Source organism: Alexandromys fortis, unplaced genomic scaffold, assembly GCF_014885135.2.
Source record: "Alexandromys fortis isolate MF-2015 unplaced genomic scaffold, M_Fortis_MF-2015_v1.1 scaffold_303, whole genome shotgun sequence".
Lineage (NCBI taxonomy): Eukaryota > Metazoa > Chordata > Mammalia > Rodentia > Cricetidae > Alexandromys > Alexandromys fortis.
In genome coordinates, this window is record NW_026068181.1 from 487,026 (window position 1) to 511,474 (window position 24,449).

Genomic DNA, 24,449 nt, shown 5'->3' on the forward strand with positions numbered 1-24,449 from the left:
TGTCTAGGTTCTCTGGGATTGTGGTTTATAGGCTGATTTTCCTGGTTTTATGCTTAAAAACCACTTATAAGTGAGTATATGTGATAATTGTCTTTCTGGGTCTGGGTTACTTCACTCAAAATAATGTTTTCTATCTCTTTCTATTTCTATTCTTGCAAAATTTAAGATGTCGTTATTTTTTCTGCTGTGTAGTACTTCATTGTGTAAATGTAGCACATTTCCCTTACCATTCTTCATTTTAGGGGCATTTAGATTGTTTCCAGGCTCTTGCTATGACAAAGCTGCTATGAACATAACTGAGCACATGTCCTTGTGGCACAATTAAGAATCCTTTGGATATATGCCCAAAAGTGGTATTACTGGGTCTTGAAGAAAGCAGTTTCCTAATTTACTGAGAAATCGCCACACTGACATCCAAAGGAGCTGTACCAGCTTGCATTTCCACCAGCAATGCAGAAGTGTTCCTTTTTCCCCACACCCTCTCCAGCATAAGGTGTCATCAGTGTTTTTGATTTTGGACACTCTTACAGGCGTAAGATGGAATCTCAGAGTTGTTTTGATTTGCATTTTTCTGATGACTAAAAATGTTGAACATTTCCTTAAGTGTCTTTCAGCCATTTTAGATCCCTCTGTTGAGAGTTCTCTGTTTAGGTCTGTACTCCTTTTTTTTTTATTGGATTATGTGTTCTTTTGATGACCAATTTTGTGAGTTCTTTGTATACTTTGGAGATCAGACCTCTGTCTGATGTGGGGTTAGTGAAGATCTTTTCCCATTCTGTAGGCTGTTGTTTTGTCTTGTTGACCATGTCCTTTGCTTCACAGAAGCTTTTCAGTTTTAGGAGGTCCCATTTATTAATTGTTTTTTTCAGTGTCTGTGTTTCTGGGGTTATATTTAGGAAGTTGTTCCCTGTGCCATTGTGTTCAAGTGTACTTCCCACTTTCTCTTCTATAAGGTTCAGTGTGACTAGCTTTATGTTAAAGTCTTTGATCCATTTGGACTTGGTTTTGTGCGTGGTGATAGATATGGGTCTATTTTCATTCTTCTACATATTGATTTCCAGTTGTGCCAGCACCATTTGTTAAATATGCCTTCTTTTTTCCATTTTTTTTTTTTGCATCTTTGTCAAAAATCAGGTGTTCGAAGATGTGTGGATTAATATCCGGGTCTTCTATTCGGTTCCACTGGTCTTCCTGTCTGTTCTTATGCCAATACCAGGCCGTTTTCAGTACTGTACCTCTGTAGTAGAGTTTGAAGGCAGGGATTGTGATGCCTCCAGAAGTTCTTTTATTGTACAGGAATGTTCTAGTTATCCTTGGTTTTTTGCTTTTCCATATGAAGTTAAGTACCGTTCCTTCAAGGTCTTTGAAGAATTTTGCTGGGATTTTGATGGGCATTGCATTGAATCTGTAGATTGATTTTGGTTATCCTAATTATTTATTAATAATGTGGACCCTAACTGATAATTCCTTTTTAGGTCATTAAGTCCATACAACACTTTTAGGTCATAATTCCATACAACACTACACTATACATGGCAGATGAAGACTCAGAGTGGAATTGGAGCCTCTATAAAATGTTCCATAGGGATATATAGTGTCCCCTATTGAAAATTGAATTCAGTTATCCATACTTAAAGACTCTTTTGTGAAATTTTTAGTTCCTTTTCCTCTATATTCAATATTAACCAGAATATATATTTGTATATTTTCAAAGTATTTATTTGTTGATAGAAATAGTATGGGGTGAGAGAGGGATTGAAAATGACTGAAAGTTTTTCAATTCTATAATTTTTTGTACAGAGGAATGATCATATAAAAAAGACACTACACAAGGGAAATTATATGGAATTCAGATGAATATAGTAATGGATATTTGAGCTTTTACTTTTATCTAGCAAATACTTAGAGTGTGGCAAAGTAGTTAAATATTGCAAGTCTTGGGTGCGTCCATGTTTAGATAACTTGGAATATGGGCTGGTTAAAACTATTCAATATATACAAAAGCATAGTAAGATGAAAAGATACTAAAGGTTGTGATTGTACACAGAGTAGTTAGTATATAAAAAGGGAGATATAGATATAGACATAGACATAGATATAGATATATTAGTGGCTCGTATAACAATTAAAAATCTGGACAATTATAATGCAGATCAGGAGGCACAGACAAAACTAGGAGTCAGGTGAGAGTGACAACCGCCACCGCAGAAGTGAGAGAGTAATCAGCTGTCTCAAATGAGCCCAACAGGTTCAAAGCGCTAAGGACTGACTACGAATTTTTTATCTTTTGTTTATTCTTTCACAAGTTCAAAGGCAATAACAATATACATTGATTATATCTACCCATAATTCCCCCACCCATTCCTCCTAGACAACACTCCATGCATCCCTCTTCACCCTTCTGTTCTCTCTTTTGTTGTTTTGTTTCCTGTAACCCAGTAAGTCCAGCTAGCATGGACTGCTGATATATTAACTGATCTTCTTGGCCTAAGTTTGGGCATTTCTTGTGTAGGTAACTGAGCACAATGTCCATGTCATGGTCAGAAGACAGCATTGCCATCGCTCCTTCCCATCCTCTGCACTGCTCTTCCGTGATGTTTCCTGTGCCTTGGAAGGGTTGACATAGAGAGCCTGTCTATGGCTAAGAACTCAGGTTGACTGCTGAATTTCATAAAAAGTGAGCAGAAGGCCAACTGTAGAACAATGGTGGGGGAACAGCAATCCTGATTTGAGGGTATTTAAGAACAAATGCATCAGAAAGCAAGTAGATCAAATAGGAGTGGGACAAACAAGAGAGGTTGTTGAGCATAAAGGCATCTGAGTGCTGCTGTGCTTTGTCTTCTGAAGACTACCCTCTGAGGGCTTTGTCTTCTGAAGACTAGCCTCTGAGGGCTTTGTTTTGATGAAAACAGTCCAAAGAGGGTACAAGAGGGGAAAAAGCAATCCCAAAAGCCTGAATCCTGAGTAGACAGAGTTAGCAAGTGTCCATCCGAGTGGATGGCTTGACTTGTGAATGCAGACTGCTTACTCATCATACCAGAATTGAGGCTGAATGTGCAAAATGAGGTGATGAGATGATTGTCATTGGACAACAAATGCTCACGAATGTCTCTTTGGGGCTCTTCTGACTTTTGGTCATAATAGGTAAAACATCCTTTAACACTAAGACTGAAAAAGATGATATATTAAAAGTTTCCAAAAGTTGGAAAGGTATGACACCTTCATCACAAAGGCTGAGAAATGACCAGGTCTGTTGTTCTGATAAGAGCAGTAACATCCATACCCCTGGGAAAGTTATTAAAAAATAAGACTGAGCCCCATTCTAGATAGACTAAATCAAAACTTTTAGAATGTAGTTAGAAAACTGTGTTTTAAAACACTGCCCCAGAGGGCTGGAGAGATGGCTCAGCGGTTAAGAGCATTGCCTGCTCTTCCGAAGGTCCTGAGTTCAATTCCCGGCAACCACATGGTGGCTCACAACCATCTGTAATGAAGTCTGGTGCCCTCTTCTGCCCTGCAGACACACACACACAGACAGAATATTGTATGCATAATAAATAAATATTTAAAAAAATAAAAAAAATAAAACACTGCCCCAAGAGGATTCTGATGGGGATTCTCACTTCATTGCCCATAATGTATGTGGTTAGGATGACTCATGAGATTAACTGAGGCCTTGAGTAATATATGTAAATAAAGCCAATGAACCTGGCTGGGTGCTTTCTTTGCCTGCACCAACTGGGCAGAGTTGGGTATAACTATGATGATTTTACTAGAGAACTATTTCATTAATGAGTCCAAAAGTCAACTTGAAACTACAGAATTTGGGTAAAGAAGCATCCAGAGGTGCAAGAATGATAGGCATTGATAACAAATGCTTTTGTGGTGCAGAAGAAGGACTTCAGTGGACAACTTCTATTCCAGACAACAGCCAAGGGAACCCTTGAAAGAGGGTCGTGTGGATAGGAGTTTTGTTCTGGCCTGTGCTATGTGTTCCTAATTGTAAGATGAAAATGTTTGGGGAAATGGTGATGTTTTTGAGGACACTGAGTGTAAACAGAGATCAGTTCAGTATGTCAGAACATAGAAGGATGAAAAACAGGAAGATGATATCACACCAGGCATGGTTGGTACATACCAGCACTTGGGGAGACAGAAGCCAGACGATCACAAGCTCTAGGCTAGCCTGGGCTACATAAAAAGGCTCATTTCTATCGATCATCTGTCTGTCTGTCTGTCAACATACCTATCATCTATCTACATTTATTTATATCTACCTATAATCTAATTATCTACCGTGTATTTGTATTTGTGTAAAGTGAGACTAATCAAATATAGCTGTAATTTCTTCCTTGAATAGTTTTGATGTGTTTTAGTGATTGCTATGATCTGCTGGCCTGGTCTTGTCCCTTTAAGAGATAAGACCCGCCCTCTTCCAACCCTTCCCCTTAGCCTGTTCTCCTCCAGCCTGCACACACTCTCTCTTTTCATCTCTCTCCCAAAGAGATAAATTCTGCGATCTCTCCCTCTCCCTCTCGCTCACTCTCTCTTCTCCCCTCTTTCTCCCTCTCTGTGCCTCTCTCTCTTCTTCCCACTTCTCCCCTTCCCCCTTCCTTTTCCCTTCCATAATCCACTAAATAAACTATACCTACTTTTTCTGCATGGTGTCTCTCTGTCTCTCACCCGCCACTCATGGGACCAGCTGAGGTCTTCACATGGTACCTCCCACCCTCCTGGGACCCACAGAGGCCTTGGGTGGTGGGACCCGGCTGCCCAGACTTGGAGAAGAGCGCCACTTTATCTAAACCATTACAGTGATGAAGCAGGGTGTGGAAAGGTTTCATGGAAGTACTGGAACTTTGCAGTCCTGCTCCCTTTACAGTTGCTGATGAGAAATTCTATGCCAGCTCTGGGATACAAGAGAATCTGTCTCAGAAACAAAAACAAAACAGCAAAAAGGAAGACTCTTTGTTTTGTCTATTTATTCAATGCCTGAAACCATGTCAACTTATTATAGCATGAATGTACTGCTTGATAATTAAACCTTAATTGGCTGTGTATCCTTCCAGGCAGGGATACTTTCATCAAGGTGGGGCTTAATGGAATGTATGATATCATGCAGTGGGGGACACTGTCCCAAGAAGGGCCAGGTGGGAATGACAGGAATCTGCAGTGAAGCTAGCAGGTAGCTAGCTGTACTTCTGGCTGACAATGGGAGACTAAGGCTTGTTATCACGGAAGTAATAATCAGTAAGAAGCCCCAATGATAAATGCCAATATCTCATTTGTATCTGAGTTCCTCCTACCTGTATCTATCAGGACCAACCATTCTTTTTCTTTCAAGCTAAATTCAGTTTTAAGAAACATGACCAAAAATCAATCTTCATCTGGGCCTCTGTGAGGTTTTTCTTTATTTCACAAGTCTCTTCACTGCATTTGGTCTATTCTCATCCTGCTATGCATTTGCGCATATCTTCCTGTATGCACATCCTAGGTTACACGTGTTTGTGCCCGGACACTGGATCATTATATAAGCAACTGTGAGTATCTATCAAGACAACCCATACAATGTATTGTGTATCTTTAGGTAAAACAAAGATATCAGGCATATTGTGCTGATTTCCTGGGAGGGAGGGAGCAAAGCTAAACATAATAATGTTCACAAGTTGTAGCATGAATTCTAGTTGGATTTAATAAAACGCGGAATAAGATGTTAGGGGGCAAAAACTGAAGGATCAGAGGAGCAGTGTGTCCAGCCACTAAAGAGACCTTTTACCTCTAGCAATGCTCAGATCAAAAGGGCAATCCTGTTCTCAGACTAAGTCTCAGACTGCAACCTCAGACTGCATCTGAGCTCCTTTCTCTTTACATCTTAAATTCCTCTCTCCACTCAACCATATCCCTTCCTGTCTCCACATCCGGAGTGCTAGTTTAAAGGCATGGGACTCCCAAATACTGGGATTAAAGGTGTGAGCCATCACACCCTGGCTTCTAGTGGCTTAGCTCTACACTCTGATTTTCAGGGAAACTATATTTGTTAAAACACAAACAAACATCTCTACAACAAGTAATCCCAGCATTGAGGCAGCAGAGGCAGAAGGATTGTCACAGGTTGAAGGCCAGCTTGGTCTATATAGGAAGATCCTGTATAAAAACAACAAAACAAGGCAAGCCTCAAATGAAGGTAAGTAGGTGTAGCCATTTTATTGACAGATCTTCCAGCCATGACCAGTGATCTAGTAGTATTCAGTTGAGCAAGCATTGATCGTTTTTTCCTGTTCCGGTACTTCTCCCAGTTGGAGGCATAGGAAAGGTAGGAAAGGCAGATGAGGATGTCAAATGGGTCCACAGGCAGGTAGGAAGCAGATGAGAAGACATGATGGTTCGGATTCCTGTGATCTCTTGAGCTTGGGTCTACACGCAGGTAGGAAGCAGATGGGAAGACATGATGGTTTGAATTGCTATGATCTCTTGAGCTTGGGTCTACCCGCAGGTAGGAAGCAGATGGGAAGACACGATGGTTAGGATTCCTGTGATCTCTTGAGCATGGGTCCACACAAAGGTAGGAAGCAGATGGGAAGGCACGATGGTTAGGATTCCTGTGATCTCTTGAGCACGGGTTTACACGCACGTAGGAAGCAAATGGGAAGACACAATGGTTAGGACTCCTGTGATCTCTTGAGCTTGTGAACAGCAGCATTTGTGTCACCATCAGTAGCAATGAGTGCTTGCAGATTGGCATTGTCATTCACAAATCCCAGGGCCTGGAGATGCTCCATCTGCTTGCGGAAATGAACCTCGGGAGATTGTAAGGACTGGGAAGGGTCTCCAGATTGGGGCTGTGATTTCTGCAGCACTGTTCCAATTTGGGTGCCACATTCAGGCTCAGTCATGTCTGACACATTCAGAGTCCAGGGCACTGGATCAGGGTAGCTACAGCTGGAAGGAGGAAACCAACCTAGACCCCAAAGGTAAGGCTCAATGCATGGCAAAAGAATAGGAGCCTCTGTAGCCAATAGCTGTAGACCATGCTCGATCTGTAGTATTGCTTGTGATGTTTTAGGGTTGGCTAGGGCTAAAAGCAAGTCTGAAAGCTGTGATGACTGCAAGGATGTGGGAGTTTGTTGTCTCCACTGTTCATTCTGCTGGGGCATATTCATGAGCAGCAGCATCTGAGCAGCCATGTATGGGTAGTTCCTAAGCAATTGGATCATTCCTCCTGTGAGCTGAGAGCTGGTCTGCTCACCTGACTGCTGGGGATCTCTCTCTAACCCCGGATCAGAGCTACCCACAGGGATGGCCATACCCTTATCATCTTCGTGAAGCTCCTGGGTGACAGCTGTGTTGGGTAAGGTTGGAATCCCGGCTGGCTGATGAATAGCACAGACATGATTTTGGCCCTCAGTGGTGACTGAGGCTGGATTGTCCCTGGAAGCATCATGACCATTGCTTAGAGTAGCATTTTTGGGGGAGATTGATGATAATCCACAAGAATTAGCATAAATGTCTTGGGCAGGGGAGCAGACCAATTGTTCCTCAGTTGGCAGAGGAAATGGGGAAGGAGTCTGGACTTGCTCTAGTACTTGACCAGCCAGAAGGGTTGTAAAAGAGTTGCCCCCCAAAAGATCATGAATCCCATTGAGCATTTGGTCATTAAAATCATAGCTCTGGCCCAGGGCATTGTTCCCATTTGGAATTGTCTCTAAGCCCAGGTAGGGCTGTGGGTTCAGTAGATGCTCAAGGTTCTGTGCTGGTTGATTGATCTGCATTATTTCTTGGATAACAGCCAGGTGCCTGGCCAACTCCAGAGTGTGGCATAGGATCTCAGAATTGTCGATGAGATGGGAAATTTCTGGGTTCTGCTGCAACAGTTCTTGCATGTCTGGATGTTCTGAGATCAGCTGACGCATGAAATCAATATTGGACAACATCCTCTGAACACAAAGATTCTCCAGCATCTGTGAAATATGTTCTGGACTGTCCACCTCTGGGCTTTGAATACTCACCTTGGGTGCGTCAGACCCCATGAGGAGGGATGATTCCTCTTTGGTTGGACCCATGCCTGCAGACTGGCTATTTCCTTTGGTGAGTCTGTCTTGATGGCAGGGATTGTTCGTTGACAGGTTCCGGAAAGAATGAGCCAGGGATCTGGAGCCATACTTGGACTTGATGACCACGTGAATGGTTTGGCCATCTTTGATGCCCCTGTGACTAAGTATGTCATGGTCTTTGAGAAGGCGGCCCATGAAAACCAGTACCAGTTGGTCCATTTGGCATTGGAAGTGAGCAGACAGCTTCTCTTTGAATTGCCTCACTGAGGTGTCACCAGCTACTGTAAAGCTGTTCAGATGTCCTGGTGTCTTCACAATCACTCGAATGACACTTGGAGAGCTATTCCCACCTGCAGGCACACCTGCAGGACATCTGCTCTGGGGCATCCTAGGTGTTCGAGAGATAATATGAGGCATAGACCTTCGCGGGGAGGCAGATGGGAAGCAGCCAGAAGCAGGGGCAGAGAGAGGTGAGGACAGGCAAATGTACTGCTGGCCTTCAGTGCAGGGATTGTATTCTAAGATCATGGGTTAGTTTTTCTTGGCGCCCCCAAGAAGAATGAATGGGCTGAGTCCAGTATTATTCGGTGTCGTGCCCTTACCCCAATTCTCCAGATGTGGCCCAGCTGAGGCCTGGCTTGGCTACTGACTCATACTTGGCACAGAGTGGACTAAGTGGTGATGACCCTTCACAGATGCCCCACCCCAAGGATATGACCTGTTAAGAAAAGAAATATTGTGATGTCAGCTTAAGCCTCACAATATGTCCTGATGAAGTAGCGACATATACATTTGAGAAAGTGAGGATGTCGCTCTCCATAATAAAATTAATTAGGACAGCTTCAACAATGGAGATAAAATTTCTTACTAAATAGTAGTAGTAGAAGTAGTAGTTAAACAGATATAGAATATGCATTTTATATATGTCTTTGTTTAGGTCCCTCTTTGGAATAATTAGGGTTAATGTATAAAGTATTGGATTTGTTGAAACACTTAAAGAATAAAACTCATTCCAGAGAGCAAGAACAAAATCTGCATTGATGTGAGATTCCCCTCTGTATGCTGTGAATATGTTTTTTATTACCATTAGCTAATAAAGAAGCTGTTTTGGCCAATGGCTTAGCAGAGCAAAGCCAGGTGGGATCTGAAGAGATCAAGACAATAGGTGGAGTCAGAGAGATGCCCTGTAATAACTGCAGGAGACAGATGCCGCAGATCCTTACCTGTAGGCCACGTCCTTGTGGTGATACAGAGTAATAGAAGTGGGTTAATTTAACATATAAGACTTAATTAATAAGAAGCCTGAGCTAATAGGCTAAGAACTGTTCTGTTTTTCTGTGTGATTTTTTTCTGTGTGATTTTTCGGGTCTGGGCAGCCTAGATCAAAGAAGCAGTCTCCATTCACACTGCATCACAGAGAGGGTTTCTTAGGTTTGCACATGATTTGGACACAGTGAAGATTAAAAAGGAAAATGGAGAGGAGAATCAACAAAACACGCCTTAAATCCCAGCTCTCTGAAAGCAGAGCCAGGTAGATCTCTATGATGAGTGACATAGATATGAATAATTTGCATTAGTATAGATTTTGCTTTACTTATAGAGATTTAAGGTCAATTTTGTTATATGTATATGTATTTCTGATCTTGGTTAAGGTACTGTGATAGTGTAGTTTGTTTAAAAATGTAATGTATAGTTAGAAATATAGATTGTTAAGGGATAATCATAATAGTCAAGTTCATAGTTATGTTAGTTAAGATTTTCTAGATGTACATAGATATATTTTAGATAGGCATTCTTCATATTTTTCAAAGATTATAGAATATGGCATTTTAAATGTTTTAATAACTTAGGACTTTTTCATGACAACGAGACACTCTGCTCCTGGCAGCACCAATCTACTTCAAGAATAGAATTCTGGGCGGAAGAGGAAGTGAGGTCAGACTCTGCTCTGCTTCCTGAGGGACCGGACAGCTCTGCTCTCTGGAGCAGAGACGCCATGCTCAGCTCTCCCAGGCAACTCCAACCCAGGATGGACATAGGCTAGAATCTTCCCGGTAAGCGCACCTTGGGGTGCTTACACACACATCATTAGAAATGGGCTAGTCCAGGTGCGAGAATTAGCCTGTAAGGGCTAGAGTTCATGGGCCAAGCAGTTCTTAAATGAATACAGTTTGTGTGTTGTTATTTCGGGCATGAGCTAGCCAAGCGGCCGGGGTGTTGGGGACACAGCGCTGCCACTCCTATTTCAACATATGAGCCTGGTCTACATAGTGAACTCCTGTACAGTCAGGGCCACATAGTGAGACCTTGTCTCAAAAATTAAATTAATTAAAGAAAATATTATTGTTTTTGCTTTTTATTGATTCTCTGTAGATTTCACATCATGCATCCTGATCCTACTCATCTCCTTGTCCTTTCACTCCTGGCTTCTGCCCTTGCAACCTTGCCCCCAAACAAAATTTAGTAGTAAAAACCAAAAGAATTTTTTTTAAACCTCAGCATGAAAGCTGTAATGTGGTCCATTGAGTCACACAGTAGACCATACATCTTTATTTGTTTAGATATTTTGGCTGGAGTAAGTGGGCTTTTTTGTTGGTGGTGGAGGTGGTGGTGGGGTTTTTTTTTTTTTTTTTTTTTTTTTGAGACAAAACCATCTATGTGTAATAGCTCTGACTGTCCTGGAATTAGCTCTGTAGACCAGGCTGGCATTGATCTCATGGAGATTCGCATGCCTCTGCCTCCAGAGTGCTGGGATTAAAGGGGTGTGTCACCACCACTCAGTCCACACATCTTTGCTTGTAAGTATTCATTCCAGTGAGTTATTTAGTCTGGTTCAAGGCCTCTAGCTTCTGCTACACCATCAACACTGAATTCCTCAGTGGGACAACTCTAAAATATCCTGTTGTTGCCTTGTGTCATGGAGATCCCGTAGCTTTGGATCTGCAGGTCCAGCCCTAGCATTCATAGATGAGGTGGGTTTGGGGTGGGCTAACTCATAGTCCTGGTTCTGAGCCTGGGTGGTAGCTGGGTTGACCAGCTGCCAATATTCCTTCACTGTAACCATCCTGGCTGTAATGATCTGTCCTTTCCCTTTAAGAGACAGCCCTGCCCACTCCTAACTCCCCCACACACAAACCCTCCAACCCCGCCTCCCCCCATCAGCTGAGGCAGAGAGATCTTCCTTCTTGCTTGTAGCCTGAGTCTCTTCCTTTTCCACCTCCCTCTCAAAGAAGCAGCTTCTGCTTCCATCTCTCCCCTCCCCCCTCTCTCCTTCTCTGCTCTTCTCCCCTTCTCTCCTTCCCCTCTATAACCCACTAAATAAATATCCAACCTCAGTCTGCATGGTGTTCCTATACATGTTGCTGTCTCTCTCCTGCTGCCCCGTGTGGCTACCTGCCAGGGCCCTGCCGCCTTCAGAGACCTGAAGTGTTGTCTCGTGGCATGCCCATCTGTCTTTCTCTCCTAGTGGCCTGCTGCAGCCACTTGGGGAACTGTGCCATCCCTACCTGGGACTGGCTGCTTTTCTAACCAACTGTTCACTGCCTGCTGCCACATGGCCTGCTGCCACCGCTTGGGTACCTGCAGGGTTTCTGCCGCTGCAGCCACCAGAGTTCCTGTAGCATTTTCTAATTAATCCACTACAGTGGCGATCTCTTGAGCCAAGTGTAACAGATAGCAAGGAGTAGAATCAGTTTCCCTGTTCACACCCTCAGGTCTGTCTCACACATACTCATACCACCAGGGTCAGCTCTACTGTTTTGCCCAGACAAGATGCAAGGCTTGCTCTCCAGATTGCCATACTTGGTAAGGGGCAGAGCCAACTCCTCCCTTCTCATGGCTACTAGGTCAGCTCTCCTGCCTGACACAGGTGGCAAGAGGTAGGGGGGGCATGTTTCCTTTACCCTTGCCATCCCTGGCATACAAGGGAGAGGTCACCTGCTCTCACACCTACAGGCCTAGCTCATCTATCCACCCTCACCAACAGAGTCAGCACTAGTGTGTTGCCCAGGCAAGGTGCCATGCCCACGCTCCTGTGTGCTGCAGCTGGTGAGGGGCAGGAACAGTCCTCCCTCCCACTCTCGTGACCTCAAGGCCGGGTCTCCCTCCCACCACAGGTGGCAAGGGGGAGGAGGGGACCCAGCTCTCTCTCCCACTTCACTTTATGGTAGGTGAAGGGTGGGGCCAGATCTCCCATAAGCCTTTGCAGTTCCAGATTACTGGCACCTCCTGTCAACTGGGTCAGCTTTACTGCGCTACCCTGGCCAGGTGCAGAGCCTGCTCTCCTGAGTGATGCACCAGTGAGGGGCAGGATCAGCTCTCTCACTCTCCTGACCCCAGAACCAGATTTTCCTGCTTGCTTAGGTGGTGAGGGATGAGGAACAAGGGGTAAGTGGAGTCTTTCTCCCTTACCCATGCCACAGAGTGTGGGGCTAGCTCTCCAACTCTCAATCAGCTCACCTGTAACCAGGCCAGTACGGAAATATCTTCTGTACTTCCCTGAAGAGATGCGAGGCCCACTCTCTTTAGTGCTATAACTGGTAAGGAGCAGCATTAACTTTGTGCAGCCCTCTCCTCACTGCTCTCAGTGGTAACAGGAGCCATGGATGTCAACACAGACCATGACAGAAACACAGGCACAGACGACACCATGGCCCTGGGTTGGCAGTACAGACTACTCAGCTCCACATGGCCTTGGCAGAGGCTCAGCCCCCAGACACTAACAGGGCCCTAGGTGGTGGCCCAGGCCCTTTATGTCAGTGTGGCTTTTAGTTGCACTGTGGGCCATAGACATCAATACAGACCCCAAACGTGGGTGGACCGTGGACCGAGACATAGACCTTGGCAGCAGAATGGGTCCTCACAGTCTGGCCTAACTGAAGATATTCATGGCCTGCTCACTGCCTTGTAACCCCAGGTGGGTGAGTGCCATTATGATGAGCGAGCATATGGTGGAGAAATGAGAGAGGGGCAGAATGGTTAGTGTGCTGTGGTAAGAGGCAGTTCTGAAGAAGCCAGGGTGGCAGGGAATGGGTCATGTGGGACTACCAGAACCAGGGTGATGTCTGGGTCTGGGCTACTGCCTAGGGCTATGTCTGTGTTCTCAATCCTAACATAGCTGATGTATATGACCCATGTTGCTATCAATACCACAGGGATGCTTAGGGTCTGGGCCACCACCCGTGGCCATGCTACCCTTGGACCATGTTAATCTGAGTGGCCATGCTGCCCCCAGAGGACACAATGACATCCAGACCTGATCTGCTGCCAGGGTCATGTCTGGGTTCATGGCCCTGCAGCAGCCAGCATCTGTGTTGATATGCATGGTTTTGGTAACCATTGAAGGCCATGTGGATGATCCAGGTCTGGTCACACACCTGAGTTTATGACAGGGTGCAAGGGCCATGCTAACACCAGGACCAGACCAATCTGAAAGGTCTGTGTCATCCATCGCCATGGTGATATGTGGGCCAGTATAGGGCTATGTCTGGGTCCATGGCACTACCACAGCCAGGGCCTAGGTTGACAGCCATGGCTCCTGATACCACCAAAGGCCACAAAAATACTCAGGGTCTGTGCCGTCCCCTGAGGACAGATGGGGATCTGAGGGGCCTGTTGCAGCTAGGGTCATACAGAGATGAGTCACAAGGTGCCATGGTAACATCCAGGCTTAGTTTGCTGATGAGGACCAAATATGGGTCCATAGTCCTATCTTAGCGGGGTCTGCATTGATGTCTCAGAGTTGTAGCCAAAGCAATAAGCAACAAAAGGAGACCAGTGGGATACAAATTGGAAATGAAGAAATTTAATTTTTGCTATTTGCAGATGATATGATAGTACCCATTAGAAACATCAAAAATTCTACCAGTAAACACCTAAAATTGATAAATACTTTCAGTAATGTGGTGGGATACAATATTAACTAAAAAAATAAAATCACCATCCTATAAACAAATGATAAATGGGCTGAAAAAAATCAGAGAAATATCACCTTCACAATAGTCATAAGTAATAAAGAATATCTTGGGGTAACTCTAACCAAACAGGGAAAGATCTGATGACAAGAACTTCATGTCTTTGAAGAACTAAATTTAAGAAGATACCATAAAATGAAACTATCTCCCATAGTCTTGAATAGGTATAATTAATATAGTAAAAATGTCCATTTTGCCAAAAGCAATCTACAGATTCAATGCAGTCCCCATCATAATACTAACACAATTCTTCATAGACCTCGAACTATGATAATAAAAACAGCTTGATATTGGCATAAAAAGAAACATGTAGATCAATGGAATCAAGTTGAGGATACTGACATTAATCCACACACCTATGAACACCTGATTTTTGACAAAGAAGCAAAATTGTACAGTGGAAAAATGAAAGCAGCTTTAACAAATGGTGGTGTCTTAACTGAATGTTAGTTAGCATGTAGAAGAATGCACATAGGTTAAAGTCTGGCTCCATGCACAAAGCTCAAGTCTAAGTGGATTGAAGACTTCAACAAAAATTTAGTTACGCTGAACCTAATACAAGACAAAGTGGGAAATCACCTTGAATGCATTGGCACAGAAGACCACTTCTTTAATATAACACCAGTAGCACAGACACTGAGAACAACAATTAAAAAATGGGACCTCCTGAAACCAAGAAGTTTCTGTAAGGCAAAAAATATGGTAAATAAAATAACAGCATGCAGAATGGGAAAAGATCGTCAACAACCCCATATCTGACAGAGGACTGATCTCCAAATATATAAAGAACTCAAGAAACTAGACATCAAAATACCAAATAACCCAATTTAAAAATGGGGTACAGAACTAAACAGAAAATTCTCAACAGAAGAAACTCAATTGCCCAAAAGACATTGAAGGAATTGCTCAACATCCTTAATCATTAGGGTAAGGCACGTGAAAATGACTCTGAGATATCATCTTACACCTGTTTGATAGACTTAGATAACAAACACTGATGACAGCTTAAGCTGGAGACAATGCGGAGTAAGGGGAACACTCCTTCACTGCAGGTGGTGGTACAAACTTGTACAGTCACTTAGGAAATCAATATGGCAGTTTTTCAGAAAATTGTGAATCATTCTACCTCAAGACTCAGCAATACCACTCTTGGGCATATACCCAAAAGATGCTCAATCATACCCCAAGAACACTTTCTCTAATATGTTCATAGAAACATTATTCATAATAGCCAGAACCTAGAAACACCCTAGATTCCCCTCAGTTGAAAAATGGATAAAGAAAATGTGATACATTTACACAATGGAGTATTAATCATTTCCTAGGAAGAGGAAATAGGTAAGATATCCTGGGTAACCTGGAGGGAAGGGGAGGGAGTGGAGGATGAGAATAAAAATAAAATAAGATGGTCGAGTTGGGGGAGAGACAGAGAAGGAGAACAATAAAAGAGTTATCTTGATAGAGGGAGCCATTTTAGGGTTAAAGAGAAACCTATAGCTAGGGAAATTCACAGGATGATCATTACAAAGATGACCACAGTTAACACTCCTTGCAAAGAAATTGGTCATAAAAACAAATAATCCAATTTTAAAAAATGGAGTACAGACCTAAAAGGAACCCTCAACAAAGGAATCTGAAATGGCTTAAAGACACTTAAGAAAATGCTCAGCATCCTTAGCCATCAAAAAATGCAAATCAAAACAATTCTGATATTCCATCTTACAATTGTAAGAATGGCCAAAATCAAAAACAATGATGACAACTTATGCTGGAGAGCTTGTAAGGTAAAGGTAAGAATCCTACATTGCTGGTAGGACTGCAAGCTGGTACAACCCCTTTGGATATCAGTGTGGTGATTTCTTAGAAAATTGGGAAACAACATTCTAAAATACCCAGCAATACTACTTTTGGGTATATATCCAAATGATGCTCAATCATACCACAAGGACATGTGGACAACTATGTTCATAGGAGCATTGTTTGTCATAGCCAGAACCTGGAAACAACTTAATGCCCCTGGACCGAAAAACGAATAAGGAAAATGTGATACATTTACACAATGGAGTACTACACAACAGAATAAAATAACAACATCTTGAATTTTGCAGGAAAATGGATGGAGCTAGAAAACAGCATTTTGAGTGACATAATCCAGACCAAGAAAGACAATTATCATATGTACTCACTCATAGATGGTTTTTAAACATAAAGCAAAGAAAACCAGTCTACAAATCACAATCCCAGAGAATTGTACAGACAACAGTGAGTACCCTAAGAGAGACATACATGGATCTAATCTGCATGGGAAATAGAAAAAGACAAGATCTCCTGAGTAAACCTGGAGCATGGGGACCTTGGGGAAGGATTGAAAGAAAGGAGAGAGGCAGGGAAGGGAGCAGAGAAAAATGTAGAGCTCAATAAAAATGAACTAAAATGAATTATTAAAACAAGACTCCTTGCAATAGTGGAGAGGTTGCCTGAACTGGCCTTCCCCAGTAATAAGATTGATAACTATCCTAATTGTATCATAGGACCTTCATCTAGTACGTGATAAAAAGGTATGCAGAGATCCACAGCCAAGCCTTAGGCCTAGCTCCTGGAGTCCAGTCAAAGAGAGGAAGGAGGGATAATATCAGCAAAGGGGTCAAGATCATGATGGGAAAAACCACAGAGACAGCTGACCTGAGCTAGTGGGAGCTCATGGACTCTGAATTGACAGCTGAGGAACCTGCAAGAGACCAAACTAGGCCCTCTGAAATTGGGTGACAGTTGTGTGGCTTGCTTTGTTTGTGTCTCCCCTGGCAGTAAGATCAGAATTTATCCCTAATGCATGAACTGGCTTTTGGAGCCCAATACCTATGGTGGGTTACCTTGTTCAGTCATGGTGTAGTAGGGGAGGGGCTTAGTCCTACCTCAAATTGGTCTGCTGGGATTTTTTGACTCTCCATAGGATCTCTGAAGAATGGATCATGTGTGTTGAGGAAGGGGATACAACTGTGGTTGTTATGTAAAATGAATAAAAATCTTTAAAAAAAAAATCCGTGCTAGGGCTACTAAGAAGCCTGTCAGGACCAGGCTAAAGTACATATAGAGATGGATCCAGGCACATAAAATTTGTCATCCAGGACTCACCTGCCATCAGCACACAGGGGAGACACCCAGTAAAGGGCAGAAACTGGGTTGGGTGCTGAGTCTCGGCCCCAGGCACCTACTTTGTATGATAAACCCCTCCAGTTGAGCTTCAGCACAATGGGTCTGCTCACTTTCTGTAGGCCTCCATGAGTGCAGGAACCTGCAGGGCAGCGCAAGCGAGATATGAGCTAGCTACAAAGCATATAACCCACAGATGCAGAGGATGGAGTGTAATCAGTACATGTGTGCTTGAGAACATGCTCATGCAACTGCATGCATAATCATATGAACAGACTGATTTTGCATGGATAGAGATGAATGCATTGCCTGGCTATTAGATGTATAAATGGCTGCATATGAGAAGATACCAGTCTTGGTACAATCAGGAAACTTATCAAGATCTTTACTGGCCTTCCATTCGTCCTTCAGACTCCTGTAGCAATCATGCATTTGCCCAGTCAACGGAGAAACAAAATCATGGGGAATTCAGTCTGTGAACTCACCCGGAGCCAGGGGTAGACCAGGGTGTCTGGAAGACTGTTCCTGTTCCTTCTCCCTCTCACACTCACTTAGTCGGCCCTCAAGGACGTCCAACTCCTCATGGAGAGCACGAAAGCTTCGGAAGTCAGCGTCAGCCAGAACCTTCAGGCTCAGACTCGCATTGGTGACCTGAGGGAACGAGATCCCAGGAATGTGGATCACAGGGTGTCCTCAAGCTCAACTGGTACTCTCGATTTTCTGGGTTCAGCATCTTCTCTAGAAAGTGGAAGTGTCTATGATAGCTAACCAGGTAACAAAGGAGGCTGTGAGAAGAAGTGGGGGAAGGGAGAGCACTTTAATCCATCTACACACCTGGTTCCGGAGTTGGTGGAGGAGCTCCCGGGCCCCGCTGACACCTGCCTTGACCTGAAGCTGGGCTATCAACTCCTGTGCACCTTCCAGTTCTAGGCATAGCAGGTTGAAGGCTGGGTTGTTATATTGGGACCCAGTGACATGAGGATTCCTGGACTCCAGCATGTGACTCATTTCCAAAGTCTGACTGTATTGTTCCTCCAAATGTCAAGGAGCCCGACTCTTCTCATCCATTTACATCCACCTTCTGTCTATCACTTTATTTGACAGTAGTAATAACTCCACTTCTTACCTGAGAACACTGAGGTCCCTGCTTTTCTGAAGGAAAAAAATACCACCTATACTATTCATAGAACATTTAGAGCCACCCAACGCTTAGGACTAGCACAAAAGATGAACAATAACAGCTTCCAGTCTGGCCATATATCATGAAGCTTCCCCGGGAGTTCAGCAAGTAAGGTTTGCTAGACCATTAGCAACACTGGACTACAGATATAGTATTTCACTCCCTTGCCCTTCTTATAGGCTCAGTGCCAAGCTTTCCAGACCAACCCTTCCACGTGGCACCTCTAGTTCAGTTCATTATGGCAAATATGCTCTTTGATCCTCCACATTGATCATCCTGCGTTCAACACTTTGATTAGACTATATGTATGTCTGTGTTTCCCCCGTCTTGTTTTTCAATGGATCTACAACCACTATTTTATCTATCAATGTAAGAAGCTCCTATAAACATCATAAGCCATGCTTTACTATGGGAACCATTAAGAATAGGACCAAATTTCCCTTTCTTCCTTAGGTTTGATCTCAAATCCAGGGAATCATTGCCATGGAGTCATGGCTAAACTGAAGTCGGTAAAAGATGGTCTTGCAATTGCCCCATCTCCAGCACTCACTCACCCTGGACAGCTGTTGTTCGTACTTGCCAATGAGATCCTGTAGTGTATTCTGTAGCTGTTCCAGCTGCTGCAGGAATATCAAGTTGTTGGGCAGATGGACCACACACTGGAAAGTGCCACTTTCATCCGTGGAATTGAATGCACTTCTCACCAACTGCAAAATCAGGGTCAAAGGAACACTGAGGGCAACGAAGCACACTGGATCACTATAGGCTATTTGCAAAAGCAAGTCAGGGAGAGAGGCCAGCCCTGCTGTGGGGTAGTGGGGAACACTATGAATCTTACTGACTGCTGAGGGATTCCTGTGTTGGGAGTTTGAGTTACTTTAATTTGCCAGCAATGAAGCTTCAGTCCTCTCCTAACTTCCATTAGTTGACCACTCACTCTCACCCAGAATCATGTATGGAGTGCACGTAGTGATATTTCATTTGCATTTTAATAGATAAAGCTTGCCTGAAAATCAGAGAGTAAAACAAGTACACTGGTCAGCCTTATAGACCTGGCTGGTCTTGAACTCTTGGCAGTCAGTGGTGGCTCATGACTTTAATCCCAGCACTCAGGACCTCTGAGGCCAGCGTGGTCTTTAAGGCTGTCCAAGTGGGGCTATTTTACGCAGCTAAGCTTTATTTATTAAAATACAAATTAAATATCACTAGTATAAGTGCAGATAGCTACACTCCACATAGCCGATTGCCAAGATTTCCTTCATCGGTTGTCAAGATTTCTTTCAGAAAAACACTGAGGCAGGCTTAAGGAGCTTCAGTTGTCAACAAAGACCTCTACAACCCCTACAGCAAAGATCTCTACATCAGCCTCTCCTGAAGGAAGCATGTAGAGAGAGTTCATAATCATCAAGAGAAGCAGAAGGAGGAGTCCACATCTGGATCCAGAGCTAACACTCACAATAACATAGCATGAGGTGAGTGGGGATCCAGGAATTGCAGTTGAAAAACACAAGGGTCTGAGATTAAAAGAATCTTATAAAATCATGTAACTAATAATTAACAAGACTGGGAACTTCTCCAAAGTTAGGTATTTATTCCAAATCTTGTGCTCTTATGTCAAAGGCATCTACACAACTCTAAACTATAATGGAATGGGTCAACATAAGCCCGAAGGTGAAGGCAGAAAGCGCTCCCTTGTCTCAGTGAACCAGAGCAAGAGTGGGGCAGCTGTAAGGCTAAGAGACACATAACTTGAATTCGTCTTATCCTTGCATTAACATGAATTTCTCACACCCATTTCAAATCCACTGATTCTAGAGCTACATTTTCTATTTCCCCTCATATTGCATATGTAATCTCTCTGTGTCCCCGTACTTTCACATGGGTCATAATTGAAACTGTGGCATTGTCCCTATTGTTTTACTTCAAGGTTGGTAAGTAGATGGACAGAGAGACAGACAGATAGATAGATAGATAGATAGATAGATAGATAGATAGATAGATAATATAGACAAGTAGTGAGAGCACTTGAGATAGTTCCTGCCTTCTTAGAGTCACTTAGATGACTCTTAGATGACTAAGATAGTTCATTAATTCTTTCTCCATTTCAGTTTGAAGCCTAATAAGCTGGCACTATATTAGAATTTCCTTCTAAATTTTAGACTATGACCATAGTACCAACTGGGGTTTATATATGGTTCCTGTATTTCTCTGAGAAGCTTTACCCTCCTCCATATGTTTTTGAGCTCTGATACCCAGAGCTTACACTGGCTATGTCTTCAACCTAATAAGGCCACTTGATCTATAATGTTTTGGGCTGACCATCCCATCCTCACCACCAGCATCTTTATCACAGGAAGAGTATGCATGTGGTGGTAAAAAACAAGGACTTGTAACATCAGAATATATAGTTTGTTCTCTCTCTCTCTATCTATCTATCTATCTCTCTATCTCTCTCTTTCTCTCTCTCTCCTCTCATCTTATGACCATACTATCCAACAGATATCCAATCAACAAAATGGCATCGCATCCATCATCATCTCTCCTCCAGTTTTCTCTATCTTCACTCTTGCCAGAGACCTAGGAATTTTGAAGAAAATGAGATCGGAAAAAGCGGCCAGCCCAAACCAGAACTATCTCTCCTACATGATACCTTTACCCTTTGCCTGTACCTGAAGCTGTCCTGGAAGTGCCAGGAGCAGCAGAAAAGGGGCCAAAAGAGCTAGGTAAGAGTGCATCTCGGACCAGCTGTAGGTATTGGCTAAGTCCCTAGACTACCCTGAGCTTTTAACTCCATTACCAATGAATAGTCTCAGTAGGAGAAAACAAAGATTTCAACATCCAAAAAAGCTAAGCTATGTGTAGGGTTTTAAAGGGTGGGAAAGGGGATCATAAAAAACTGGTCCCTTCAAACATGGGTGGAAGTGTATTTCCTCTATGAAAACAGGGTTGCCCTCAATCCATCCCAAACAGAGATCTGTTCCTGCCCTGCCAGGCCCTCCTACACAAATAGACAAACCTGACAGATCTGGCAGACCTTGGGAAGGGTCCCTTTCAAAGGGGATTATGGTATTTTCCTCAATTTTCAGGGAGGGAGGAAGGCTCTAGAAGGAAATGCAACCTAACCTGTTCAACCTAAGGGCAGAAGCCATTTACTTAACTACTTAATCATTTCCCTTGGAAAGAGGCCAAAGTGTGCCCCTGGGGGGAAATGCAAGCATCACTGCACTGTTTTGCCCTGTTACACACCTTCCCTCATCTTTAGCAAGGTGCCCCCTCCACTCTACTGGGTACTCTAAACATTTTTACTCTACTCCCTTCCAAATGCTCCCCTGGTCTCCCTAATCCAAATGCCCCCAGCCTCTGCTGTCTGCACTAAGAAGCCTCCATGCCACCAGCAGCAGGAGGCTATCAGGCCTCAAGTTCTCTGGCCTCTCAAGCAGATATTCCTATGGAGAAGGACGAGTTTGGTTCCTAAGACCTAGAAGACAAATCACAGCTCAGGGCTCTCTCTTTTGGCTATCCAAAATCTCTCCTGCCCTTTCTTTGTCCTCAGCCATCTTACTGGAGTACCTATTTCACAAGCAATGTGGATTATCATTTGGTCATGTGCCTCGGAGATGCTACATTTCCAAGCAAGGTTGCCTTGAAGGGCTTATCATTCCACTTTTATTGAGAAGGTTGCTATCTACAGCTACTAGTTATGACTTCTGTTGCTTCCCTACTTCTCACAGTGCCCCTAAATCCAGACACTGCAGCACTTAGTACCAAGGCCCTCAACTGCTCATTCATCCTTTGAGAGCCTGCCTGTGCTGTACACCTGTTTTAACAAGGCACACAAAATCTCACACTTTCCATTCTAGAACACTTCAAGATCTGTGGCACATATAATTCTGGGGAATTGTATGACTTTCCAACATAAGAAAATCTCGAGTTTATATTTTATCTTGGTTGACAGGTTATCATTGACTGTCTCCGTATTTAAAACCAAAAATACATAAGGTACATTCTCCATCAAGTCCTGTATTTTCATCTGGGAATCACAGATGTTTACAAGACAACCTCTGGTTATCTTGAGAGTTTATTTATAAACCAAATATGAACATGATATGAAAGCATCTGGAATCAGGGTTCAAATGGGTGTCACTAGCTCTGTGTTTCATGGGAGAACAGATGGAAGGAAGGCTGAGTAGGAGAATAGCCAGGGCAATGAGCATAAGACTGAGCAGTAGCCTTTCCCGCATCTTAGCAACTATATCTAGCAAATGACACACTGTAAAAAGCAGGAACTTCCTCAGACTCTTATCCGAAATAGAAACCCTCTCATGGATGCACTTGCATTACTGTCACCTCAGCAGCTCTGAAGAACTCAAGGTATTGACCACCCAGATCAAAGCCAAGTTTTCAAAGCTCTGCACCTTATACTATCTATGCTATGCTATGCTATGCTATGGTATGCTACACTACACTATGAATACTATACTAACCTATCCTATCCTATCCTATCTTATCCTATCCTATCCTATACTATTCCTCCAGCTCTTCCTGTCTTTATCCCTTCAGCAGACATGGAATTCTTGCTTAGTAACAGATGCCTTACAAAGAACCCACACTGAGCCACATTAGACCAATCTGAGTGTGTGAGAATGATGGAGAAAGACCATAGCCTTGCAGATGTGTCCTGGGCCCCATTGTGGGTCACTGAAGGGCCCAAGCTCTTCTATACTTTCTATACTTGTCACTGGAAGTCAAAACAGAACTGAAAGAGCAAACTGTACTGGTGAAGCTGGATAGGGAGAGGTCAGTTTGCTGTACTCTGCCTGCCTACATGTTTGGAATAGTAATATGGTCATGGCCCCACCTGATGGCAGATGGTGTCAACACTTGGGTTCACACAGATAAAGTGTGTGGCACGGCTGGCAGGTTGGTGCCCACCTTTCTCACCCTTTGAAGCAAATGTCTAAGTCTCTGAGTGATCTGCTTTGTGCGCACTCCATAGACAACAGGATTAAGTGCTGGAGGAACTACCACGTAGAGATTAGCCAATAAAATATGGATGTGGCCAGGAACTGTGTGGTGGCCAAAACGGTGAGCCAGGAAGGAAAAGAGAGCAGGTGTGTAGAAGAGAACAATGACACCAGCATGGGCCCCACATGTACCCAAGGTCTTGTAGCGGGCACCAGGGGATGGCTGCACGGAGTATAAGGGCATAGGAAGCACCTATGAGCCCTAGGTCCAGGGCTGGAGAGAGCAGTGTGGTAGCCAGTCCATACCAGATGTTGGAACGTATGTCGCCACATGCAAGACGAGCCACACCCATGTGCTCGCAGTATGTGTGAGGCAAGGCCCGATGCCCACAGTAAGGGAGTCTCTGCAGAAGGACCACAGGGGGTGCCATGACACAGGCGCCACGCATCACAGCTGCTACAGCCACCATGCCCACCACACGCGGGCTCAGCAGAGCCCCATAGCGTAGAGACTGGCAGATGGCCACATAGCGGTCCACTGCCATGGCCAGCAGCACTGAGGATTCAGCAATGAAGGCCACGTGAGCCACAAAGAGCTGAGCTAAACAGCCCACAAAGGAGATTTCATCCGACAAGCCCCAGAGCACAACTAGGGCTTTAGGCACCGTGGATGTGGCCAGAATCAAGTCAGCGGCTGCCAGAAGCCCCAGAAGCTGGTACATGGGAGCCTGGAGGGTTTTGTCCACTGCCACCAGCCCCAGGAGAAGTGTATTCTCTACCAAAGATGCCAGGTACAGCAGGCACACGGGCACAGCAATCCAGGCATGCAGGCCCTCCAGTCCTGGCACACCCAGCAGGATAAAGGGCCCGGGCTCAGAAACTGTCTGATTGAGGCTGAGGAGTGCAGAATCCAGCTCCATCTTCTGCTTCCACCTGGCTCTGTCCCTGCAGGGCATAAAGGACATCTGTGAGGGCGACTGTAAAGCTCTGGAGAGTTGGGTGAGGGAAGGGAAGGGATAAGCTGTCACAGCTGGCATTTCCTTTCTGATCACTATGCCATGAACTGCTGTGCTAACAATAGAGTTCCCAACAGTATTGGGGATTTGTTAGCATTTTCGTTTGCTGAATCAAA

General features: G+C 44.0%; 4 protein-coding genes and 1 pseudogene across 5 annotated transcripts in view; all 5 read right to left on the reverse strand.

The window, feature by feature from the left end:
* LOC126492637 (tripartite motif-containing protein 30A-like) overlaps positions 1 to 24,449 on the reverse strand; it is a 399,822-nt gene that overhangs the window by 157,891 nt on the left and 217,482 nt on the right. The window lies entirely within an intron of this gene.
* Positions 1 to 24,449, reverse strand: part of LOC126492642 (tripartite motif-containing protein 30A-like) — a 361,486-nt gene that overhangs the window by 119,618 nt on the left and 217,419 nt on the right. The gene's annotated exons all lie outside the window — the stretch shown is intronic.
* On the reverse strand, positions 6,660 to 8,468 carry Ubqlnl (ubiquilin like). The gene has a single exon (XM_050129156.1). The coding sequence runs from the start codon at positions 8,466 to 8,468 to the stop codon at positions 6,660 to 6,662; it is 1,809 nt and encodes a 602-aa protein (XP_049985113.1).
* On the reverse strand, positions 17,152 to 21,088 carry LOC126492669 (olfactomedin-4-like; annotated as a pseudogene).
* Positions 23,241 to 24,237, reverse strand: LOC126492625 (olfactory receptor 52D1-like). The gene is given in 2 exon segments (XM_050129157.1): positions 23,241 to 23,541; positions 23,543 to 24,237. Coding segments are annotated over 2 exon segments (996 nt in total).